The following is a 27,627-nucleotide window of genomic DNA, read 5'->3' as shown; positions in this document are numbered from 1 at the left end:
GTACAGTATGCTTTTACTCCTTAAGTTTATATGAGATATAGTCAAGTAATACAGCAATCAAGAGTTCTGTTTTTTTCAAATATCAGTATGTGAATGTGATCACAAATGTGATACTGATTCACCAACATTAAGTTTTTTGACTAAAGAAAATCATTCCAAACAAAGTCAGAGCAGAATATTTGTGCATCTTATTGCAAAACTGTGGTGTTTGTTTCTAAATGAACCTGAGTGAGCCAATGAATTACTCAGACAGGTACATGGCTTTGGCAGCTCAAACAAGCCAAAGTACACACATAAAAACACTTAAAAATACTGCTTAATCTCTGTTATCAGACAACTCACAAATAATAAGACCACTGAAGGGCAACTATAATGCAAATCAGCTTTTGTAAACTGTTAGGACAGAACTGTCTGTGTTTATAGTGCGTCCACTGTCATAATGGAGTTATAGAAACACAAAAAGTCTCTTTTATACACACACACACACACACACACACACACACCCACACATATATATATATATATATATATATATATATATATATATATATATATATATATATATATATATATATATATATATATATATATATATATATATATATATATATATATATATATAAAATGTGTTAACAAACAGTTTCCATATTTTGTGATTCACAAGTGTTTTCCGTTAATTTACGGTTGTGAACTGCATTATAGGAGCTTGATCTCTGCTGAAAATTCAACTCTACAGTTTAATAAAGTGACTTTTAGTGACATTTTAGTTGCATGAAATAATATAATGTATAAGAAATAATATGTAGAAAAAAGTCTGTAAAATAACAGAAAATGTTCTGGCAGTTTATTACAAGGATTTTGTAGTGCAATATACAACACCAACCCAGACAATATATCACTATAAACAATTAAAAATGTGAATATAAGTCACTTTTCAAGGTTAACCGTTGTTGCAAGAAAGATAAAGGTCCCATAATGCAATTTAAAAGCATAAACAAGAGGAAAAATGATCACAAAATCCAAAAATATGCTAATTTCTGTATATTTTTAGTGTAGTTTTGAAATGTAATAATTATTAAATAACTATGCAGGCGTTGTTTTGGCAACCTTCATCTTACACTCCCTTCTAACAGTCAATGCATACTTTTTTAAACTCAATCCCTACTATACACTTTCCATGTGTGAAGGAAATGTGCCACAGCAACAGTAAGATATAAATATACAGTTGTAAACAGTCATTTAAATGGACTTTAGTGTAATCTTCTAAATAAGTAGCTTTAAGCAGTTTTGTGAGGTGTATAATTTTGTCGCACACACCCTGACAGTGCTGCGCATGCTGCCCAGGTCACTGTTATATGCCTCCACCTCCAGCACATTAGAGCTGCGCGTCTCTCTGTCCAGAGCCACGCTTCCTCTGCTGATGAGTCCAGACAGACTGTCCATGCTAAACTGACCATTGTTGCCTAGATATAACAGATTACACACACACATAAAAGCCAAAGCGTGAATAAGACAGTCAAATTTCAAAAGAACAAATCATTTAAAATAATTATATGAAAATGTTGTACAGTCAAAGTCAGAATTAGCCCTCCTCTTAAATTCAAATTCAATAATTTAAATAAGGTATTTAATAATTTAATAATTAAGTTTATAATATAAGTCAATAATATTTTACTAGATATTTTTCAAGATGCTAGTATTCAGCTAAATTAGGTTAACTAGGCAAATTAGGGTAATTAGGCAGGTCACTGTACACTGTAAAAAGCAATAGCTTTACTCACTAATAAAATCAAGTGCAGTTAACTTTTTATAAATAAGTCTGTTTACCTTACAATATTTAAACAAGTAATCCCAATTTGTTAGCACATTAAGCTGTAATCCTGATTTACAATAATATGCATTCACAACTTTTGAGTGGCCATGTGTCAAAAGCCTGTTAATGATAGAGAATGGTGAACCGAGACAACAGTTGTCGCAGTGGGTAGCCTCACAAAGCCGCACATACTGTAGTATTGTTCATAATTAGGTATGACAGTAAATATAATACCTAATGAAACCTTTTAAAGTATGAGCCAAAATTAATATAAAACATGACATTGTATCAGGCAGGAAACATTAAAAAAAAAAAAGTTACCAGAGAGAATTCGATACAGAACTTTTCCATTCTCGCCCTGATCTGCATCTGTGGCCTGGACCTGCAGACGGACACAAACAAACATTATCACTTCGCACGCACGTACTGTTAAATAACGTAAGTGAAAGTGACACCTAACACACTTCGTACCCACATAGACCTAAACATCTCACAACAAGAAACAGTACACTCAAACACACGGCATATTCTACAATAGATTTTTTCCTACACAGTTTCAGATCCTCAGGCGGGGATGGGGGATTGGGGGTTTGGGTCGTTCGGAAGACCCACCCCTCACTGACAAAGGTCCAGTTTTGACCCATACATGAGCTCATTTGTCCTATTTTGACTAATATGCCATAATAAATTGTGAAAATAATCCATTGAAGAAGGATTTAACATCAAGCAGAGTCCTATGTTGGCTGTGGCTTCAGCGTGACTGAGGCAAGTTGAAGTGCCGACTGGTTTGATATTTAAATGAATGACATTTAATGACAAAAGGCTTCTTTTTGCACTCAACATTACACTGCATGCTTTTTAAAAATTAGCCTACATTAGTAACAGTTAATTTTGTTATGGTATGAACTTCAATCCTAGGAAAGGCAAATATAAATAAATACATTAAGACCTTTGTAACAAAATCCAAGAGTTTGTAAACCAAATTCAAGGCTACTAAGGCCTTAATGTAAGATTATCAAATTTAAGACTTTTGCAATGCTTTTAAGGTACTCTGGCTTGTTTATAATGTGATTAAACACACTGCAAGCACATTTCTAGCATGCTTTAACCCACATCAAGCAAACACAAAATGCTATAAGCCGACTGGTACTGTGGCTGTTTACCACAGCTTTGAAGATCGTGAAAGTAAGTGATCAGCAATTGATCCTCAATCTTTTTATGCACATAAAAAGATCATATTAAGCATTTAAATCATTTCACACACACTGAACACAGCCCTATATTAGTCAGATTGTGCTGGCAGTGAGGAGGATAGCCCCTCATTCAGACTCATTAGCTTTATAAAGAGATGTGGAGAGCAGAAGAAAAGATGAGGAGGAGGAGGGAGAAAGGAGTTTGTGAGGGGGTCTGTTGGAGAAAGATGAATAGAGCACACAGACTGGACCATACCATCACATGGGGGGTTAAAACTTCAGCCATGAGTTTGCCTCACAATGAGTTTTGTAGCTCATGAAACACACGCCATGGTCTGCTGAACGCAAATCATTGAAAAAAATAATACAGAGAAACTTAGAGGCTCTAAACGGATAATATACATTCTGATCCCCATCTTCCAGCATCTCATCTCCAACACTTCTTGGTAACAACGTGATTTGAAACAAGGGGAATTTTGAAGGAGCTACAAACTGCGCCCAACGCTGAAGGTAAAGTTGAACCACAAAGAAAAAGCTGGATAATAAATGTTAAAAACACTGAGATGTGATGTGTTTTGGATGCTGGTGTCATTACAAGGGATTTTACTTTTTCATTTGCTGGGAAACAGCACCAAACCTGAGCTAGCCAGCATAAACCAGCATGGACTTCCATTTAGCACAGCCCAAACCATTTTTATATTGTCCGTGGTCAAAACAATGTCAATCAAGTAGTACTTGACAACATAACTTTTCAAAACTGGCAATATGAAAGCATTCAGGAGCAGCATATTTTAAATGTTATCGGAAAAATATGTGACAGTGAAAAGTGGAGCAATGATGCTTAAAATTCAGCTTTGCCATCATGTTATTAGATACACAAATACAAAAATATATATGTATATATTAAAATTATAGTTTTTTTAATTTTATTTTTACTAAGAATTGCATTCTTAATGAGCATTAGAAAATTTTATAAATTGTGCTGACCCCAAGCATTTGAATAAATGAAACTAACTTTAAAGAGCACCTGTTTTACCTTTTACAAGATGTACGATAAACTTTTTTTGTCACCAGAATGTGTCTGTAAAGTTTTAGCTCAAAATACCCATAATATAATTTATTATAGCCTCCAGATTCTGCACATTTTAGTGTCTGAGTACAGTGTAGCTGTTTTTGTAGCCTCTATCTTTAAATGCAAATGAGCTGCTTCTCCCCGCCCACCGCTCCCATGTGTGTGTCTGCTTCTTATGTATTATGTCAGATAAACAGACATCAGCGATAGAGACAGACACGAAATGAAGCTGAAATACAGCTCATTAATCAAAAAATATGAATGTGGTCAATGCTGTGATAACACTTAGTAGCAATCAGTTTGACAGATCATGTTAAATAAATGCTAGTGATGTGTATCTATACACCCACATGGCAAAATATCTCTGGCCCAGCTCTGGCCCACTTAGCTTTTGCTTGGCCCACATGCTGGAGAGAATTACGGTACATGCAGTGCCTAGTTTGTGAATTGCGAGGTCCCGGAGCAGATCAGGGTAACAGATCTGGCATGTATCGTTGGATGAAAGATGAAAGTGAAGAGCGGAGGGGTGTCGCGGACGAAAGTGAAGAGGGTTGGGTAGTCACGGAAGAAATTGAAAGTGAACAGCGGACAGGGGAGGAGGACGGTTGAGGAGGGGGACCAAGTCTGTCATCCAGACAAGGGCCAAACATGGACCATATCTAGGCCAAGTCTCAGCCAAGTTAATAACCCATAACTAAGACTGAACTGGGCCTGATATGTTGGTGTGTCACTGCAATTTAACTGATAAACCCATGAACCATTGTGCTTTAGGTGGGCTATGGGCGTGTTTTTTCTCAAAGCGACCTGATTGGTAGAATTTTTTTCTTTATTTGAAAATAATAAAAATGTGTTTTAAATGTGGGTCAAGATAGACCAAACGTATGTGGCCCACATATAAATTAACATCTGGGCCAAACACTACATTTTACATCAGGCCCTAGTTTTGTCCGCCTTAAAGACAGAGCCACCTCTGCCAAACCAGGGCCATGTTTGGCCCACATATTGTATGCAGTGCCAGATGAATACCTGCTGTGGCATTTTTATGCCTAATCTGGGCCAGAAATCTTTGCTACCTGGGAAAATTGACTTGATTTTTTGATCCAGAAAAATAAGATTAGGATACATTCTAATGCACAATATAGGAGTAAAAAAAATCAAAGCTGTATTACACTTTTATCATGCGGAAGCTTGAAAAGCCCTTTTCATCGTTGACCCACAAAAAAATAACCAAATACACCTAGTGTACCAAATAGAATGAGCAACAAAAGATTGCCTGCTTGAGCAACGCATAAATATGATGATGTGTGCATAAATGCATTTAGCAGATCCGCGGTAACTAATGAAGTGTTTCACTAACAATAGTTCTCGTCTGAGTGGCCTTTTCATCCTGTTTGTGGCATTTAAGATGAAGAATAATTTCATGTCTCAGTGTGTTTTCAGCAAAGCGATAAGTCACACACGGTGTGCTCAGAATTTAACATGCTGGCCTTTAGAAGCAGAGAAGCAGAGTAATTGGTGACTCGCCTGCTAGACTGTGTGTGTTTCAGGAACTGTAGATTGAGAGTTATTTTAACAGACTCAATTTAGCTAGCAAAAAGAAAACCAACCAGCCACATTCATCATCTGACTGCTCACTTACACTGAAAAATGCACATCCACATAATTCCTTTATGTTTTTGTCCCAACACAAATCGATTAAGTTAACTTAATAGTTTTTACAAATTTTAGTGGATTGAATATAAAACAATAAGTTTTCCCAAAAAAATCTGTGTTGTTTCAACTCATTAAAAATAAGTAGTTTATTTTTTTCAGTGTAGTGAGTATTTTTACATTCAACAATATTTTAATGTCAAATGCTGTTTCTGATTTATTTAAAGAAGCAATGTTGGCCAGAAATGTATTCTACTACACGAATACACAAACAGATGTGAAAGCTTAGCAAATGCATTTACCCTACCTGTTTGTATTTACTTTCCAGTAAGAGTTCTACAGTACTGTGATCAACTGAATCAAACTGCATGTTGATTCAGACTTTGCACACTCAGCAAAAAGTAAAAATTACATCCTAAAGCAATCTTTTTCCCATGAACATATTCCAAAAATTAAAGGGATAGTTCACCTAAAAATAACAAATTGGTCATCATTCTGACCCTCATTTGTTCTGTTATTCATTTATTGTTGAAAACTGCTATCCACTGACTTTCATAGTATATTTCCCTTCCATGGATGCCAGTGGTAACCCATTTTCAACATGCTTCAAAATAACTCCTTTTGAGCTCAACAGAACAAAAGAAACTCATAAACGTAGCCAAATAATATATGAATGGCGACCAAATTATATATACTTTTTCCCTTTTTGGAAGAACTATTCAATTAATAGTGATAATAATTCCTTACATTTATATAACACTTTTCTGGACACTCAAAGCGCTTTACACATTGGGGGGGAATCTTCTCATTCACCACCAGGGTGCAGCATCCACTTGAATGATGCGTTGGCAGCCATATTGCGCCAGACCACACACCACACACCAGCTGATTGGTGGAGATGAGAGTGATGAAGCCAATTATAATATGGGAATGGTTATGAGGCCATGATGGACAAAGGCTGGTGGGCAAATTTGGTTAGAATGCCGGGGTTGAAGCCCTACTCTTTTTTAAAGGACATCCTGGGATTTTTAGTGACCACAAAGAGGCAGGACCTCGGTTTTAACATCTCATCAGAAAGACAGCGCTTACTGAGCAGTATAGAGTAGAATCAATATACTGGGGCATTAGGACCTACACAGACCACAGGTTGAGCGCCCCCTGCTGGTCTCACTAACATCACTACCGGCAGCAACTTAGCTTTCCCATGTGGTCTGCCATCTGTACTGATCAGGTGCAGCCCTGCTTAGCTTCAGTGGGCGACCATGTGCCATCAGCTACAGTAGCTGCCAGCATTTAATCAACTATGCATGTTATGAGATTGTTTTCAGAGAATTAATCTTTAGTATAGATGCTTTTTTTGTTCTACATTTATCTGTCAGTGCATAATAAGAAAAAAGCACAAATATTAAAGATATTCTGGCAACACTTTACAACAAGGCTGTATTAGTTAATGTTAGTTAATGCTAACATGATAAACAACAAACAACACATTTATTACAAGATTTGTTCATGTTAATTTTTGAAAACAGGGCCGGGTTAACGTAAGGGCTAGATGGGGCTGAAACCGCAGGGCCCACAGAAGAAGGGGCCCTTGACTGGCTGAAGAATTAATTTGCGACATGACGGCGTAAAACGCCTCTAATGTAAGTATTCCTTTCGATTCGCTGCTGTTCAAAAACAGTGATGCTGGTGCTAAACTCTGGGTCAGAGTGGCTGTAGCCCAATCAGAATATTGAATAGCCCTGTTTTAGTCACCCATAATGGTGATCAGATTACCCAATTTTCTCATGTTCCCTTTATTTCAGCACTACCCTGAGAACTGTCTACTCAAAGGTGGGCTAACCAAGCTCATCGTAGAACAAAAAGACACATGTAGTAACAGTAGTAATGTACATGTAGTAAAAGAAGCTGAGATAGGTGGAATCATGCTGAATGGACTCATAACTGAAGCGCAGTCTCAGCTGCGCAGTGGTTACTGCTGGACTAAAAAAAAAAAAACGACGCGTGCCTGCATGAGTTTCCATCACATCAATATAACCGAGACAGTGTGCGAACAAATCAAATAGCCTACACAGGCAGTTATCAAAATGTCCATCATGGAGTATGTATCTCAAGTAAATACACTCAATTGTGCTTTACAGTAAGTCTTACTGAACTAGTTTATATGTACTTTTTTATGAATGTTTACTTTGACCTTTTAAAAAATAATAAGGAGGAATGAAATTTTGGCACTGGATTTCATCAGACAATATATCTGATGCAAAAAATAAATAAAAATAAAATAAGGATGCTAGCCTTCTGTAACTCAGAAGACCACAATATTTTGGATATTTAACACATGGATTTTAAAGATATGCTATCAATAGGGAGTCATAGTCAGCTAAAGTTTGAAAGAAACTTATTAAAGGTAAACCCCTATTTAACGTATTTACTATAAAGCACTAGTATTGCAAATGTTTTTTGTTTTTTGCTGATTTTTGATATTATGTCATTACCTAATTTTGTAGCTTTCTTACAGGTCTATATTAATAAAATAGAAAAATATATAATAATCAAATATTTTATTCTTAATCCGGCCCTGTATGAAAATACAGTTGTTCATTGTTAGTTCATGGTGGGGAATAAGTAATGTTAACAAGCATGAATTTGGATCTTAATAATGCATTAGTAAATGTTGAACTATGATTAATAGCGTCTGTACAATTATTGTTCATAATTAGTTAATGTTAGTAAATACATCAACTAATGAAACCTTATTGTAAAGTGTGACCGATACTGTCACTAAAAACAACTTTTATCCAGTGCTGTTTTGATATTTGTTGCATTTGCGTTGTACTGTAACTTCAATTGTACAGTGCATTAAAATTCACGGGTTGTACAGTAGTTTGGTCATGACAGTAAGTGACCCTTAAGAGAATAATGCTGATGCTGAGAAGTGACTGTGAAAATGAGGTTCAAACATGTGATGCATAATGAACCGGCGCAAGACATTTCCAAACACAGCCAAAGCATGATATCACGTACATTTTGTAGGGGCTTATTCATGTACTTTTCCTGACCTTAGGTTGTGTTTTTTGGTGAGTCAGAGTCTAATCTGTAATCGATATAGTGCAATAAGAATCTACTATAAGTTGACCTTACTTGACATTTCTTTAGAGAAACGTCTCCGTCATTCTAATAGTTTTGCAGAGAAGCAGTCAGAGCTGTGTGATGGTGAAGATGATACGGGGGTGTGTGTGTGTAGGTGTGCAATCACACCACCACAAACCACTGCTGTGTATCTGTAGAAGGATGTGATCTGATGAGGCTCTGGAGACATTAGGGGGTTTGGCAAGTGTTAGCAATTTAAAGGAACAGTTCAGACTTAAATGAAAGTTCTGTCATCATTTACCCCCCCCCCCCCTTGTTTCAAACCTTTTTGAGCTTCTTTGTTGAACACAAAAGTAGATATTTTGAAGAATGTTAAAAACTGGTAGGCCAGTGACCTTCAAAGTGTTTGTTTCTTATTATGGATGCCAATAGCAGCTGATTTCCAACATTTTTGTAATTATTGGGATTAATGGGAAAAAGAAACTTATTAGGCTGTTAAATCACTCGCTTTTCAATTCTGGATGATCTATAACTTTAATTTGAGTAATTTTGTAGTTTTTATGTATGTCTTTGTCATTTTTTATCACTTAAATGTTATATTTTATGAAGCTTTATATTTTTATTTCGCTTTCAGATTAAGACATTTTAATTCTGTTTTAGCTTTATTGCAGTTAGGTTTTGTTTTATTCCAGTTTTATTTCAATTAACCACAAATATTTTAATCGTTTTTTAACTACTTTTTTAAAAGTCATCTATGTTGCAATTTTGGTTTCAGACCAATCTCTGTCAATCCCAAAGGTTGTGCATGAAAATCCAACTAGATCATCAGTTTCTGAAATTCTCAGTCCATCTGACGCCAACATCCATTCTACATTCAAAGTCACCTAAATAATCTTTCTTCCATATTCTGTTTGTGCTTCAGTTGTTTATCTTTTTCCTTTAGTGACTCATTTACAGTGTGCATGGCTAAATGTGCTGATGCCATGTGATTGGCTGATGAGATAATTGCATTTACTAGTATGTGTACATAATAAAGTGGTCAATGAGTATATTTTCTTTATATATTTATCATTTATTGGGTCAAGAAAGCTTCTGAGAGTGTATTCACAGTTTGTTTTGAAAGCTGTGTAAATGTGTTAATGTACTCACACTTTGGTTAAACTTTTGTTTCCACTTTTCGTGTGGATCTTTCGGGCAGGTGTGTATACAGCAACTGCACTTTGGTGCACACCAAACAAACAGGGCTTGACCCACTTATAAACAAACTCTGGTAAGGTTCATTTAAATAGTGAAGGTGTGAATATGATCCAACACATTTGTAAATATGACCCAACACATTTGCAGAAGGCCCTGCACCTTTAGGCACCGTTTACACTTATACGTTTTAGTTTTAAAAACGGTGAAAACACACATCACGTGACCAAAAAACACACACTCTGGCATGCACTGCAGCGATGAGAGCTGTGCATGTCAGACTCGTTAAGGATTTACCGCTGGATCTAATCTCACTATATTGCTAAACGTGATATTTAATTCTTTTTGTTGTCTATTTCTAACAACATATTACCCGACTTTGGTGTTTTGAATCTATTACTTGTTCCCAGGTATTGTGTTTTGGCTGAGCGCATAGATAAGTTAATAGATTCATTTATGCAACCATGTACCTGCAACCTGATGCAACCTGATTCTGCACATTTGACTGATTGCCTGCATTTATTTTCTATATTGTATAAACTTATTGTACATTACACTTTTATAATGCCCATTATTGATCATTAAAACTAATATTCAGAAAAAGAAACAGGGTATGTTTCATATGTTCCACTTAAAATGAAAGGAGGCAGTAATGTTATAGGCTACATTTTGTATTAAATATGCATACAGTAAAGATGATGGTCATATACAATAAATATGAGCTACACAATGCCTCAATATTTTTAGAGTTAATATCAAAATGAATTTAGGCATTTCCGTTATATCATGTTTTCATTTGATTGTTAAGAAAGTGAAACAACTTGGCCAGGGTGATGTGAATGAGGTTATAAAGTACACTGCTTCCTTCGAAGATTTACCCGACGTGTCCTCGGGAGTTTGTTTTCCATATCAAATTTGCAAAGTTTGAACTTACAAGGAGAGGATGCAAGACTGAACTTTGTGCACTTAATATTGGGGAAAAAGCCCCAATCAGATAGTTGAATGTCTGCAGCCATCCATCTCGCATTCACTCATCTCCGTTTTCCCCCATCCACACTAACACAGAGCAGCGGTGTTTTTAAAATGAATACGGTCTCTTCAACGTTTTCAAAATGCTCCATTTTTGGTGCTTGAAAACTCTGGGGTAGTGTGGACGAATGGCAAAACCGTAGCAAAACGTATGCGTTTTAAAGCTAAAACGTTTAAACGGGGCCGTCGGGCGTACTCAAACTATGTACAGTTGCCTTGAACCGGGCTGAAGCACACCTGTCCCCCTTCCCATCTCCCACGACGGTGTACAGTATATGACACACTCAAAACAATGACTTGTTGCTATTTGTTCAAACTACTTATTTTAAATGAGTTATTTAGGCATAACTTAATTGTTTTATGCTAAATCTGCTTCAATTTCGAAAACAATGAAGAAAATCGACAAAGGAATTGTGTGGAACCCAGTATCTTTTACAGTGCATGCTGTTCAAGACGAGGGCTTTGAGCTCGAAATATTGAGTTCAGAGTAGATCATGAGAGCACACTAATACTTTCTTTTAAATATTAAAGACATTTTTCTTCTAAAGCAAAACACATGCACACACACACACCTGTCAACCACATCCTTGCATGTTGCATGCATCTCTCACAAGCACACATTCACACTTCTGCACAGACTTGAACCTAGACTGCTACAAAAAAAACACCTCCATCTCCACTAGATCGCCCTCTGCACGACCCAGATTTAACTCTGTTTTTGCACCTCTACAGATTCAGGAACGACATGGAAGTTCCCTTCAATCTGTCCACCTCCAATCTCTCACTTCCCAACTCCACACCGCCTCCACCTCTGGATCTTCACCATCCGCTGTTGACCATCATCATCGTGGTGTGTCTCTTCATTCTATTCGGGGGTTTAGTGATCTCTCTGGCGGTGGGCTGCTGGTCTGGAGGCTCCTGGGGCGTGGATGGAGACTGTGGTCCGGTGGATGGTCTCTCGTGTGGGCAGAATCTGTCTAGCGAGCCGCAGTTGAAGCTGTGGAAGCGTTTGGGCTCAATGAGGCAATCGTTTTCCTCTGCTCCAGCATTCAGAAGGCCCGTTCAGCCATACGTGGCCCAGAGCAGGAAACAATCCGAGTCGATTCCAGTCACAGAGTCAAAAACAAATGACTCCCACACATATATTACTATACCATCTTTGCTGCTGTACGCCACTGAGATATGAGCTCTGCTGGAAAAAACTTAGTGGGCTGACTTTTGGTGCACTGTCAATATAGAGTGATCTGAAGTGCACTGCATAGGCAGCAACTCCATGTGTCACAGAAAATTCGAGTCATGTTGTTAAGATTATCATGTTATTCAGTTACAATCATAAAAATGCATAACAGGCAGATTTGAAGGATTTAAACAGATTTAATTATTGTATCTATATTTTTGAGCCTGTATTTAAAAGTGTCTTAAATTGCAGTGTCTTAAATTCTTTGGCATCAAAACAATCAAAGAGTAAAACAGCTTTAGTCCACCCCCCACCCCTAAAAATGAAAACGAGTTCTGCTAAACAGGGCTTTACATTAACACCTGCCAAATGCAGGTAGATTTAAGCTCTGGCGAGTTAGACAGACACCTCCACTAGCCAGTATGGCTGGTTGGAAATCTGCTACAAAGTGTAGTTTTCTTAAAGCAGGGTTCGACAATAAGCATGGCCCAATATTAGAGATCTTAAAAGCAGCACGACTAAAAAAAATAACTGTGTTCGCGCGAGCAAAACAGCAAAAAAAAAAAAGAAGGTAAATACCGGATGACAGGATGATCACTCGCACGCATGAGTGATGTGATGCGTGTGACTGTTAAAAAGCACACACGCTCCCGTTTACTTGTCTTCTTGCACAAAGCAACCATGCCTAGAGGAAGCTGGTGCGATCCCTTTGAAATAGACTATAGACTGGACAATGACGGATGATCGTTCACCCACAGACAGTCCTGCAGCTTTCAAGAGCTCAAGATAAAATTTTTTTTTAAAATACACATATTCTTTTGTAAGAAGCAGCAGTCCCTGCTTTCATTTTAATTATTCTTTGAATAGATTATTAACATGCCTATATTAACCATGTGCATGTGAACATCCTTTCATTATCAAACACGGGAATGTTTCACCTGCTTTCTTTCGCTAACAGTTATTTTTGTTAATTTGGTTTAATTATATTTTTTACAATAACATTGCTTTAATGGGAGATTACTCCCCGTTTATGTGTAGTTAACTGGTGATCTTGGACTTTTCGCCAGGACAGATTACTGTGCATATTTTAGAAGCATTACAATAATTATTTTTTTAAAGTGTAATGTTTTTTTTTTTTTTTAAGAAAAGTTGTTGTTGTTTTTTTGTTAAAAAGTGCACATATAAAGCTATATTTTCCTTGTTTTGACACATGAAAAAATGTGGCTAAGAAATGCTTATTTGGTGTGGTCAGAGATACATTTTTTCATAAATCCTTAATTTTGAGCCTTGAAAAGTCATGTGAAATAAAAACTGATTGCATTGCGACACAACCCATTTGCTCATGCACACCGAGCAAGCTAATACACAATACACACAAGAAGTTAAATGAATGAGAAGGCAAGTGGACATTGCACAATATTTAAATTAAGTCATTTTAGCATGTCAAAGTCAAATTTATGCATATAAAATATATATTCCCCAACAAGAAAAGTATGGCTAGTGAAAATAGCGAGTGGCTGTTGGAAATCTATTAGCCACAGAGGCTGGTGATAAAAAAAGTTAATGTCAAGCCCTGCTGCTAAATTTTCTTCTGAACAAAACATCATGATTAATATACAGTTTTAAGCTAATTTACAGAATAAACTCACTTAAAGTTGTTCAGTGCAATAATACACTGAAAAATAAATCTTATGTACATATTAGCATGTTTAATTAGAAAACCACCTTCCTTGGTTTTACCCATTTGTCAGAATGAGATTTATAAGCAATTAAAAAAATAAAATAATATATATATATATATATATATATATATATATATATATATATATATATATTTATATATATATATATAAATATATTAATAGCCGTTCGCAGTCATCCAGTCTCTTAACTCTTCACCCTTGTGTATTACTCCGCCCACATACAGCAACAAGCAGAGGACACTCTACTACAGTTTGACAAATATTGCTGCTGTTGGACAACATAATGTACTTTTGAGGCTTTTTCAGCTGAGAATGTAGTCGTTTAGAGTGCAGTTCGTTTATTCATAAAGACAGTTCCGATTTTAAAACATTTATAATTTTGGAGAAACAGCGCATCGGCGGGCATTAGCCTGTCTTTGAGCAAAGACGGTTGATGATGTTGATCCACAAGATGGCGACAGAGACCGCATAATAAACCCTAAGAGAAAAACAGTGTAATTTCAAACTACAGCTGATCAAATCATTAAGAAACAGTAGAGGTGTAAACCTACACTGGTCTCACGGTTGGGTTCGGTTATGACTATCATGTCATCGATTCGGTTCAATTTGATATCTCAGTGGATTGATGATGCTTTCCATACACAGTTTTATATTTTCTTCACAGCAATTCTTGTATTAAAATGTATGAATATATATTAGATTTAGTTGCTTTTTGTAATACAATGTTGTACTTTAATACAAGCAGTCAGATACTGTATATAAACTGTACCTTTTAAAACTCAAGTACATGCACAGAACAACACAATCATTTATAGCAAAAAAACTAATTTAAATATCCTGCTCGCTGCAGGAGTCTTGTCTAGCAAGTTCTTACACCCCTGTGATTGATCAGGTGCTTAACAGCAAGGGCTGCAATTGGCTCTAATGCTCTGACGCTGTTCACCGATGAGTGGCACTGATAAACGGCAGAGGCGATCACAACTAATCCATGATAGATGCGGTGGAAAAAACTCTGCAGACACACGCTTGTGTCTGTATTTAGAAGTATCGCTGTAACAGCCGAGAGGAGAGGCAAAGTCACGCCAGCAGGTCAAAGGACCACAGTGAGATTGCGGTGCACCAAAGAAACAATTCATTTTGACACCCCTATTAAACAGATAAATTACTTTCGAAGTCGATCTCTCTCTTTTGTATGTTGTTGTGCTTTATTTATACCATAGTAATATTGTGATCTCCCAACTGCAATTGACTGTTGGCATTTCATGACGTTCAGTGTTATAATATTAAAATGTGAGCAAAATCAGCTGTTTTGTCATCACTTTATACATTACGCTAGAAAATCATTAAAACACTAGCTCTGAAAAGTGACGTTGGTGAATTAGCAACAGCTTCTGCTGTTCTGACATCAGCTGCAGATGTGAATGATTGGCAGAAGAAAGTAGTTCCTAAAACAAAAGGGTTTTGACAATGTGTTTGATTTTCTTTTTTATACACAATTATGTCGTCGAACTGTAAACGCAATATCACACTCATAGCAGTGTGATGTGGCTGTATATTATCACTGGTGGGACACTAAGCACGCCTCCCACCAATGCCGATATACAGCCACATAGCACTGCTACTCATGTGATATTGCTCGTATATAAGGATATGTGACTATCAATTTTAATAAAATAAAATTCTTGTTCTGACAAATGGGTAAAACAAAGAAAAGTGGTTTTAAAATGAATACTTTATTACAATTTTATCATTAAACATGCTAATGTGTCATCCTATGAGTCTAAATATAAGATGTTTTATTATATTTATTTCAACGCATCATTGCACTAAATAACTTTTAGTGAGTTTGCTTATTAAACTCATACAGATCTACATAATTTATTATAATTATTTGTTTTCTTATAACATTTTTTATATTTTATTTTGAAATTATGGGAACACAAAAAAATAAGACGTAGATGATATATATAGCATATAACTGTGAGCATTAAACACAATACAAGAATACATGAGGTTGTTACAGGCCTGGCAATATGGAGAGGAAAAAGGGGGCAATGATCTCTCAGAAAGAATTGGAATTCACCCAAAACTGAAAATCCTTTCTATCAATCCTTTCTGAAAATCATTCTAGTCATTCTAACCTTCAGAACACAAATTTACCTATTTTTTTATTATGAAAAAGCAACTAAATTATGAAAATTGTGAAACAATAGTCCAGAGATTAGGTCCCCGCAACAGGTCAGAGTGTACCCGTATTCTCCCAAAATCAGTCACCGGATCTTGACCCCTTCTATGGAATTAAAACAGCCCCTCAGTTTTGACATCCTGGCACCGTTGTTAGATAATAATATTAATAATAACAATACCAACAACAAAAATAATAGTGAAAATAAAAAGGATAAACTAAAGAATAAATGACAGAGGTATCCGAAAAATTATATAGATAAAACCAGATTCTACACCAAAAAGAGCAATAAACTATACATGTATTAAAGGTTATGCAAGGATAATATTAACCCAGCTCAAAATAAACGATTAAAAGAATAATAATAAACAGATAGATTGAGATATTCGAAATACTTTTTTATTTAAATAAATATACACGCTAGGCTGAATTTATGTATAATTTATGTATAATATTCATATACTAAAATATATAATGAAATACTAAAATAATGTTGGACGCTGCTGAAGTTTCCAAGTTGTTAACATTCTAAGAAACTCTGATTGAAATGAATAACTCTGATTGACACTCTCCCACATATAATACATAAATTCTGCCTCCCTTAAAGGCTGTATAGGTAGTCAGCTCACTAGGTTTTAGAACAGAGCTTTAGATAAGTGCACAAACACAATCAATGCAGAAATGAGAGTCTCAGCTGCTGTACAGGAAGACGACTCATTTCATTCACCATTAACGTCAATCGAATCAAGATGTGACTCAAAAATCTGATCATATGATGTGTGCAACTCTACAAACAGCTGGACGTTGATCACATCACTTCATCTGCTGCTGTGGAGACTAAGAGGTTTTACCTGAAGAATTACAACTATTTTGGCTCACTGGTCATTAACAACATTACTATTATACGTACATGGAGGAGATTCTGATGTATGTGTGTTTATATATTTCAAATATCTGTCTGAATGGGTAACACTTCAGTTTAGGTCACTACTACTGGCTTATTATTAAGATATTAACTGTATATTAGTAGCAATAAAGAATGATCTTATTCCACATACCTAATCCTACCCAATACCTTAACCCAACTGCTACTTATTAATAAGCAGCTAATTAGCAGTTCATTGAGCTAATAGTTTTAGCTAATAGTTTGTTTACAGCCTGATTTGTGACTTAAATGTGTTACTGTCTAAATGTCATTGCATATTAAAACAGCAGATGTGTTGACTTCTTTACACATTTTATAAGCTCTTCACAATATCTCAAAATAATTAAAGAGTGTAAAAAGGATTTTTTTTAAGTAAGTGGTTGCAAACAACTTATAAGAGCTGAATTATTTATCAACCAAATTAAAATTAGTAATGTTCAACTTAACTTGTTTGTTTAAATTAAACATATATAAACTGTTTGCCACAAAGTACCTTAAATCAAATAGTCAGTTTATGCACAAAAAAGCATGTTTACAGTAGCCTAATCCATAACAGTGTTTAGGATGTTTGGAAATTTCACTGCAATATCATTACATTTTTTTGTTTTGTTTCTGACTTAAAAATGGCCAAGTAATCAGGACTAAATGTATGCTTTGTTTTGTTTTTTGATTGTTTGTTATAAAGCACAATTAATAGTTCTGCACTGAGTGTACACTGTTGCTTTTTTCACACTCTAAGAATTGTCATGCACCCGGCACAGTACCCTTATTTACACCATCCCAAAAATGCAACTACAAGATACACATCATACACTTACATTCCTGCCACACTTCCGCATTATAGTTTGAGTGATTTCATTATAAATAATATTGGTTTTAACATTGACTAGCTCCAGCTTTAACATGAGCTGCTCAGTTTCAGCCACCATTGTTTGTAGTAGTCTAAAGGCAAAGAAATGGCACAGTGGGAACATAGAAACTTAGGTTTAGGTAACACTGTTCAATCAGTGCAGAAGTGTAAATTAGCCTTTAATGTCTAAATGACAGTTTATGCTCAAATAATGTTATTTCGCTAGGATGTTGGTTTATCCCATAGCAGCAAATTCATGCAATCTCATGAAATTCATGCATTGCAAAAAATGCTTTTCTTAGAGTTGTTTAGTCCAAATATCAAAAAATTCTTAAGTTAAAAGCATTTTTCAGACAAGTATACATTTCTCTCTTGTTTTAAAAAGTAATATTTCAAAAAATAAGTAAGTTTTTTCTTAAAACCAGCTAAATAATCTACCAATGTGGTCAGCAAAATATTTTTATTTCAAAGCCAAAACAAGAATATTTAGCTGACCCCATTGGCAGATTATGTTAAGGAAACCCTCACTTAACTTTCACTTATTATTTTTTGAAAACAAGAATATGTTTGGCTTGTCTAAATTAAAAAATGCTTCTTAATTTAGGAACTTGTAGATATTTGCACTAGAAACAAGACAAAACCTTAAGTTAACAAAGCATTGTTGCATTGTGAATGATACATACTAACTCATGAAATCTAAATAAAACATTTCTCAAACAGAGATTTACCATACAACATTATCCTAAACTTACAAGAAAAGAGTAAGTAAGAAAATTTAAGTTTTAGTTAAGTAAATTATTTGGGTTACGAGTGTTTAAATCTCAAAGTTGTTGAAAGTTGTACTACTGACTTTCTACAACTCCTGAAGCATCACCATTGTTACTCCGTTATGGAATTGTTGGCAGTTTAGAGATCATCATGGTTACAGCACAGTGGAACATGACATCATAGAAAAAACATAGAAGACAGGTGCTGTGTCCCAATTTGCCTACACTGTAAAAACTGCAGGGTTCCACACAATTCATTTATGTCATCCCAACACAAATAGATTAAGTTAACATAACAAATTTAAGTGTACTAAACATAACACGATTAAGTTTCCCGATAAGATCTCCAGAATTGTGTTGTTAAGTGTACTTTAAATAAGTAGTTTGAACAAGCATCAAAAATATATGTAAGTGTACATTTACATGTCCTACATTCCATAAGTATGTACTTTTTGTAGTTTGTTAACATGTCCAGTGCACAATATATTGTGGGTAATATCATCAGTTAGAGTACGCATGGATCCCCACTTCAAATTTCTTCCAAATATACACTACCTGACAAAAGTCTTGTCGCCTATCTAAGTTTTAGGAACAACAAATAATAACTTGACTTTTAGTTGATGATTTGTTATCAGAAGTGGCCTATATGAAAGGCAAAGGCCTCTAGATCACGCTTATTTTACCTAAATAAAACATGATCATGCCTTGATTTTAAATTATTTCATTAGAACAGTAAGGTCTGATGTTGCTTAGACAAAAGTCTTGTCACTTAACACACGGATCACACTTGTCACTTGGAACACACGAATCCTATTTTCGAATACTATTTAGGATGGACAGTATGTGAATTGGGATGCAGCAAATATAATGCTTCTTACAATCGAATAAAAACACTAGTAATATAGTACCATGTGCGATTTTTGTGATAGCTCTATTGCTGTTGGCTGAAATAAAAATGAGAATATATTTATGCGGTAAACAAGAGTGAAGTGTACCTGTAATATACTAGTTCCTCTGGGAATGTTCTCCAGGACGCTGGTCTCATAGCTGTTCTGGAGAAATATAGGCCTGTTATCATTGACATCCAGCACCTCCACATAGACTGTAGCTGTGCCTGTCCTCCGGCCGCCCGCTGGACCGTTATCTACAGGAAAACCACAACAGCTAATACATGAAACCCTCAGTCAAAATAAAACACAACAGAAAGTTTAATGTTGTCAGTTGATCAGGATACTTGCATAAGGCTTGGTTACAGTTCTTGAGATATTTTAACATACTTTAAACAAAAAACATGTAAGTTTAAGGCACTCGAAAAATCTGTGAAGCAGTTAAAAAGCCTTTATTGGCATGCCTATTATTTATCCATGTCAATAAAGGCCTTTTAACTTTTTCACTTACTTTTTCCCCAGAGTGCCTAGGGTTTAAAATATTTTGTGTATCTTTATGAATCCTTTATCCAAAGAGCACCGACACATCAATTAGCCCTGAAGCACATTTTGTTTGATGACTTATAAGATTAGATTAGATTAGATTCAACTTTATTGTCATTACAAATGTACAAGTACAATGCAACGAAATGCAGTTTAGGTCTAACCAGCAGTGCAATAGCAGCCAGTGCAGGATACAGGAATAAGTTATAAAGTGCAGTTATAGAAAACTATGGTGATATTTACAGATGGATGTACTATGAACATTATATACAGGTTGGATAAGCTATGAACAGATTTACAATATATGAATATATGTGCAGGTTGCTATTAATAATCAGTAGTGTGCAGATAAATAAACATGATTACAAGTGTATATGTTACAATATATGAATATATGTACAGGGATAGATAAACATGATTACAAGTGTATATGTAACAATATATGAATATATGTACAGGTTGCTATTAATAATCAGTAGTATGCAGATAAATAAGCATGATTACAAGTGTATATGTATAGTGGGTGTGTACATAATTACAAATGCCCATATGCAGTGGGTATGCACAGTTCAATGTGGTGCAGTGAATGTGCAAATTTTAAATGTGCAAATGTTAAACAGTGCAGTTATTGCGAGGAGTTTAAGTTAGAGGAGAGTAGGGGGTGTATTGGGGGGGGGCAAAAGAGTCAGTGGGGGGCAAAAGAGTCAGTGTGGGGCAGAGTTCAGGAGGGAGACAGCTCTGGGGAAAAAGCTGTTCCTCAGTCTGCTGGTTCAGCTTTATCCACTTGAAGTCAAAATTATTGTATTTTTTTTTCTTCTTTTTCAAATATTTCCCAAATGATGTTTAATAGAGCAATAAATATTTCATAGTATTTCCAATAATATTTTTTTCTTCTGGGGAAAGTCTTATTTACTTTACTTGGGCTAGAATAAAAGTTTTTAATTTATTATAACTTTAAGGTTTTTTTTTTTTAAAAGCATTTTAAGGTCAATATTATTAGAACTCCTAAGCTATATTATTGTCTACAGGACAAACCATCATTATACAATGTCTTGCCTCATTACCCTAGTTAACCTAAATAAGCCTTTAAGAGTGCTTTCACACTTGGTTTAATTGCCTGGACTGAACCCAAGTTCGACTGTCCCCCCCTTGTCACCTTCTCAGCTGGTTTATGTTCACAACGTCTTTTTTTCCTTTCGAACCCTGATACACTTACGTCACCAAGCTGCTCTTTTAGTTAGAGCTGTTGTTAGCTGACAGCAACGAAAGCAAAGCACCAATATGGAGACATCTGCATATCATGATCATTCTGCTTTTACTGAATCTATTGTACTTTATATTCTTATGCATTCTAATATTTATTATATTTGATATCTCCAGGTTTTCCAAAACAATGGAACCCTGATAGCAACATAAAAACACAACACAGCATGTATGATTCACATCTTCACTGGTGTTTCATGGAAATGCTAGTCATCTTTAAATAAACACTATTTGTGGCAAAGCAACAGCACATCACATGTCTGTGCTAAAACTGGTCTCAGCCGCATTTTAAAGACACACAGTAGACAAATACTGGCAGAATTTGCTCACAACATGATAATAGTGTACAATGTATTAAAATGTAGTTGAAAAGGTAATGCAAATTGCTAATGTCATTATAAATAATATAGTTAAAGGGATAGTTTACCCAAGGCCAGTAGCCAAAGGGGGGGGGGGGGGGGGGGGGGTGGTTGTATATAACTTGTATATACACAGCATTCTTCATTTAAATTTGTAAGATGAATTGTTGCTGGATAAATATTTTAGAACATAAATTATTTATACAAGGTTACTTATGACTAAAAATATAATGCAAAGGATCAGGAATTTATCACGTGAAAATATATATCATGCAAAAATGCATTAACAGCATTATTAACTTTATCTGTTAAATAAAATATACTCTGAAAACAAACAAACAAGAAAATAGTGAAATACTCTAAAAATATTTTGTAGTCAAATACATTCAATTTTGTTTATTTAATCAAAAGAAAAAATACCTGAAATATGTTTTAGACAAAACGAAGTGTTAAATTTAAGACATTTATTAGTTAAAAAAAATAGGCCTACAGAATTACGTTTTGGAGTATATGAACGAACATTTGTTGTTCTTAACATCCATACAGTATATTTTAGTTTTGTGTCCAATACTGTAGTGCAATCTTGCTTGACTACTTACTTGGCTATTGCTGAAAACTGAAAACAAAATTTTCACGAAAACAAATAGAAATGTAGGTCATTTTGTATTGATGTACATTGCATGTGCAGTGTAGTTAATCACGTGAACTAAAACAGGTAGTAGTAATGAATACTTTCTACTTAAATACATATTTCAAACCATACTTTTTTACTTTTACTTGAGTTGAAAAGTATAGTCAATACTTCAACTTTTACAGAGTCTCTGTAGTTCTACTTGAGTAAAGGATGTGTGTGCTTTTGCCTTTCTGCCTATTTTGACTGCTACACCATAATAAATTGTAAAAATAGCCCATAAAAAAGGCTTTAAGACCAAGCGGAATCATGTGTTGGCTGTTGGTACAGAATTTGGGACACCGAATTTAGCACACCGTGACTTCCCGTTCAGAGTCACGCTGTGCCAAATTCGGCGTCACCAAATTCTGACTGAGGAAAGTTGAATGTTGGCCAGCACATTCAACTTTCATCGGTTAGTATTTAGTGACGGTTTGATATTTGACAATAGGCTAAATGAAAATATTCATATTTCTTTATTCTAAATCTTTAGAAAATGTTTTTGGTACAACAAAAAGTGTGGTTATGATGGCCATCCAACAAGATAATCCAGCAAAAAATTGTGCTTAAAAAGTCACTAAAATGCAGTATTTAAACCCCATAATCATTTAGAAAATAAGGCAAATTTACTCAGCCAGCACTTTAAGAGTTTCATTTTTTATGTTGAACACAAAAGAAGATATTTTGAATAATGTTGAAAACCTGTAACCATTGACTTCCATTGAAGAAAGTCAGTGGTTACAGGTTTTCGGCTTTCTTCAAAGTGTCATCTTTTATTGTCAACAGAAGAAATACAGTCTTAAAAGTTTGAAACCACTTGAGTGTGAGTAAATAATGAGTTAGCTTTCATTTTTTGGACAAACTATCCCTTTAAATCTATATTTTTTATGTAAACTGACTTGTAAGAGGGTTTTTGTGTGAAACTCTGTAAATATTGTAAGATTTCTGCTTCAGTCATAATTAAAAGCTCATAAAATAAGCATAATAATAAACCTGACCTAATATTTCTTATCACTGAAAAACATGGGCAGCATATTTCACAGAAGCTGATTAAACTGGTATTAAAACAGCTGCTGTATTTCTGAAGGCTGCATAACGTAACAGGAAACCACAACAACGTGTTTCAACTACATGACATGCAGACAGGAAGCTGCAAAAAGATTGTACCACATGTGCACAACCATATGCATAACCATTTGTTTTACCATCTATAGGAAACTTACCGATGGCTTCGATCACTAGCCTGTACGAGGCCTGAGTCTCGCGGTCCAGGCCCACCACGGTTCGCACCACACCAGTGCGGAAGCCAACACTGAACTTTCCATCCTGGTTCCCTGCTATTGGGGCACAAAAAACACAAGTTCAGCTATCACTGAAACAAACCTCAGTGCAGTAACTTTGAATGTTTGAACTTTGAATAATTATGTGGTAATAAATAAGCATTAATACATAGAATATACGAATGTTTGATAAAATTATGACTATATTTTTTTAAGAATCTTAAAAATATTAATATAATGCTATTGAAATTATTTATTTATATAGCACATTTAATACACAATGGTAATTCAAAGTGCTTTACACTGCCTGACAAAAGCCTTGTCGCCTATCCTAGTTTTAGCAACAACAAATAATAACTTCTGTGGCTTCTGTAAATAATGGCTTCTGGTAGATTACGCTTATTTTACCAAAAGAAATTATGACCATGCCTTGATTTTTCATTATTTAATTAGGACAGTAAGGTCTTTGCACTTAACAGAAATAATGTCCAGTATAGAATATAAAGTCATGGTGCAGTGGAAAAAGAACTGATATTGTGTATGACTCCCATGAGCTTGGAGGACTGCATCCATACATCTCTGCAATGCCTCAAATAACTTATTAATAAAGTCATCTGGAATGGCAAAGAACATGTTCTTGCAGGACTTCCAGAGATTAATGCCTCCATCTTACCCCAGACATGCTCAATAACGTTCATCTCTGATGACAGGGCTGGCCAATCTAGGAACATCTTGACCTTTGCTTTGCAGGCTGAAGTATGAGCAGTGCTATCCTGATGAAGAAATTGCCCTCTCCTGTGAATTGTAATGTAATAGGCAGCACAAATGTCTTGATACCTCAGGCTGTTGATGTTGCCATCCACTCTGCAGATCTCTTGCATGCCCCTATACTGAATGCAACCCCAAACCATGATTTTTCCTTCACCAAACTTGACTGACTTCTGTGTGAATCTTGGGTCCATGCGAGTTCCAGTAGGTCTTCTGCAGTATTTGTGATGATTGGGATGCAGTTTAACAGATGATTCATCGGAAAAATCTACCTATTGACACTTTTCCAAATGATCAACTAGAAGTCAAGTTATTATTTGTTGCTTTTACAACTGAGATTGCTTACAAAACTTATCAAGTAGTGTACATGAACAGGATTTAAAGAAGGGTCTGAGGCCCGGTGGTTGAGGACCACTGATTTACAGTACATGACTGGACCAAGTCTGGTTTCCAGACAAAAGCCAAACATGGAACATATCTGGGCCAAGTCTCAGATATGTTGGTGTGCAATGAAATTAATAAACCCATGAAGCATTGTGCTTTAGGTGGTCTTTGGACATGCATTTTCTTACAGCGATTGGATTGGTAGAATTTTTTTTTTTACTCAAAAACAATTTAAATGTTGGTCAAGATTTGGTCAAAACCAAACTTACATGGCCCACATATTAAATTCTAACATCTAGGCCACATGCTACATCTGACATCTGGCCCAAGCCTTGTGTGCTGCCATAAAGACAGATATTATTATATTATATTATATTATATTATATTATATTATATTATATTATATTATATTATATTATATCATATTATATTATATTATATTATATTATATTATATTATATTATATTATATTATATTATATTATATTATATTATATTATATTAAAAATGTAGATCTTTAAATGTATATTTTCATTGTTCCTTAATGGTACACAAGGACTCTGGCAAGAGTTACACAAATACTCTGTAAATTTGCTCTCACTCTACTGACACATTTTACTCTGAACGCTGAAAATAGAACAAAAAGAACTATTTTTGAGTAAAAAAAACTATAACTAGTTTTTCTGTGTGCCACCTCTGCCAAACCCGGGCCAACATGCTGTATGCTAGTGCTTGAGGAATGCCTGCTGTGCCAGCTTTATGCCAAATCTGGGCCAGAATTCATTGCTACATGGGTAGTGTTCCTGTTGTAGCACAGTACTGTATGATCAGCGGACTCAGATTTCACCGGAAATACTATACATCATCCGCCGCCATGCATAAAACATAAAACATAAAACAAAATCATTCAATCATTCATTCATTTTCTTTTTGGCTTAGTCTCTTTATTAATCTGGAGTCACCACAGCGGAATGAACCGCCAACTAATCCAGCATATGTTTTACACAGCGGATGACCTTCCCAACACAAATCAATTAAGTTAACTTAATTGTTTTGCTAAATTTAAGTGGATTCAACATAAAACATTTAGGTTGTCTCAAAACAACTTAAGAATTGTGTTGTTTCAGCAGCTCATTTCAAATAAGCAAATTCAACAAGGAGCAAAGTAATTTTTGGAGTGTAGATTTTGGACACATCTGCTCACAGTGAGTCCCAAGCCAAAATTGCAAAGTGTTGCTGTGTCAGCAAAAAACCCATTTACACACCCTGACCTGTGACCTCCTGAACTGACCTGTGATAAAATAGCTGAGCTCTGCATTTAGACCCGCGTCATTATCCGTGCAGTTGAGTCTGACCACCAGATAATCACGGGGTACGCTCTCCTCCAGAGACACGTTATAAACACTGGGGAAGAAAGTGGGCGTCTCATCATTCACGTCCAAAACTGCACACAGAAAGAGTGGAAAACATTACGATTATTCAGGATTTGCAGAAAAACACGTGTGGGCCGTGATTTTGCAGTGCTTACCTGTGATAGTGAGAGTGCTTGTGGACGTGCGGGGAAACTGGCCTGCGTCATATGCAATAATCCTCAGATAATACTGGCCGATCTGCTCCCGGTCCAGCACTACGGTGGACACCAGAATTCCTGTGGTGATGTTAAGCCTGAAGTCCAGCCTCGGCATCCCCATCTGAAGGGCCATTGTTACAGCACCATTGGCTGCTTCGTCGGGGTCCTGGACTTGCACCTGAGGGAGGAAACCAGCAGAGGGCATCAGCACACAGCATGCTTTTGTTACAGAGAGAGTAAAACAGGGGTCTCCAAACTTTTCAGCCCCAATATAACAATTTCAGAGACTAGTGACCTTCACTATCCTCAGAGGTGGATATAAACAAACAAACATTGCACAAAACGACTCGCACACACCAATAGGAACTAGCTATTTTACAACACAAAAAATTGCAACAGTCTAACGTCCATATTTTTTTTGAATAGTCATTATTCATTGAATTTAATAATAATCTCACTTTATGAGAATGGTTGGCACAATGTTTACAGCACAAGACAATTCATTGTTTAACTTTGAGACCTCCACTTGGAGATCTTTCTTTATGTTCAGTCGTGGCCTTTATTTATATGTGCCGTAAAGGTGTCAAAGTTTAACACTGTGCTGTAAAATCAATCTGCTGCAACTAATCCTATTGCTGCGTTGTTAATAATAACCCAAAGGTTCACAATCCAATAGAGGAGAAATGTAAAGGCTGATGTTTTTTATGTGCATGTTGTTTTTTACGTAACTATTAAATACTATTTTGATCTTTTGTAGGTTATGGATAAAATATGATAACTGTAGTAGTTTAATAACATACTGTATATGATATTTTTGGAAATCACCAAGCGAACCCCCTAATTGTCTCGCGACCCCACTTTGAGAATCACTGCAGTAAAACAACAAGCCAACTGTGCAGTCATCTGGGCAATACGCTGTGCTCAATTGGAATTCTTTTGACACTGTAGTTATGTTAAAAATCTATAGAACAATGCTTCTGGGCATCTGAAACACGGTATTTCTATATGGAGTTTGCATGTTCTCCCCGTATTGTCGTGGATTTCCTCTGGGTGCTCCGGTTTCCCCCACAGTCCAAAGACATGCGCTATAGGAGGATTGAATAAACTAAATTGGCCGCAGTGTGAGTCAGTGTGAATGAGTGTGTGTGGATGTTTTCCAGTACTAGGTTGCAGCTGGAAGAGCATTCGCTGTGTAAAACATGTGCTGGATAAGCTGGCGTATCATTCCACTGTGGTGACTCCTGATGAATGAAGGG

At 35.7% G+C, this 27,627-nt stretch overlaps 1 protein-coding gene and 1 long non-coding RNA gene across 4 annotated transcripts in view; one reads left to right on the top strand and one right to left on the bottom strand.

The window, feature by feature from the left end:
- The window catches only part of cdh23 (cadherin-related 23), a 473,177-nt gene that overhangs the window by 109,370 nt on the left and 336,180 nt on the right, over nucleotides 1–27,627 (bottom strand). For all 3 annotated transcript variants that reach the window (XM_073919489.1, XM_073919491.1, NM_214809.1), the window contains 6 exon segments: nucleotides 26,330–26,549; nucleotides 26,093–26,245; nucleotides 23,594–23,707; nucleotides 19,644–19,792; nucleotides 2,135–2,195; nucleotides 1,318–1,463 (listed from right to left, as the gene is read on the bottom strand). In XM_073919489.1, coding sequence (XP_073775590.1) covers nucleotides 1,318–1,463; nucleotides 2,135–2,195; nucleotides 19,644–19,792; nucleotides 23,594–23,707; nucleotides 26,093–26,245; nucleotides 26,330–26,549 — 843 coding nt within the window.
- LOC141377054 (uncharacterized) lies at nucleotides 3,304–14,001 on the top strand. Its single transcript, XR_012388905.1, has 2 exons — nucleotides 3,304–3,516; nucleotides 11,774–14,001. It is a non-coding gene; the product is annotated as an uncharacterized lncRNA (long non-coding RNA).

Source organism: Danio rerio, chromosome 13 (assembly GCF_049306965.1).
Source record: "Danio rerio strain Tuebingen ecotype United States chromosome 13, GRCz12tu, whole genome shotgun sequence".
NCBI lineage: Eukaryota > Metazoa > Chordata > Actinopteri > Cypriniformes > Danionidae > Danio > Danio rerio.
This window is presented reverse-complemented; position numbering and strand designations above follow the sequence as displayed.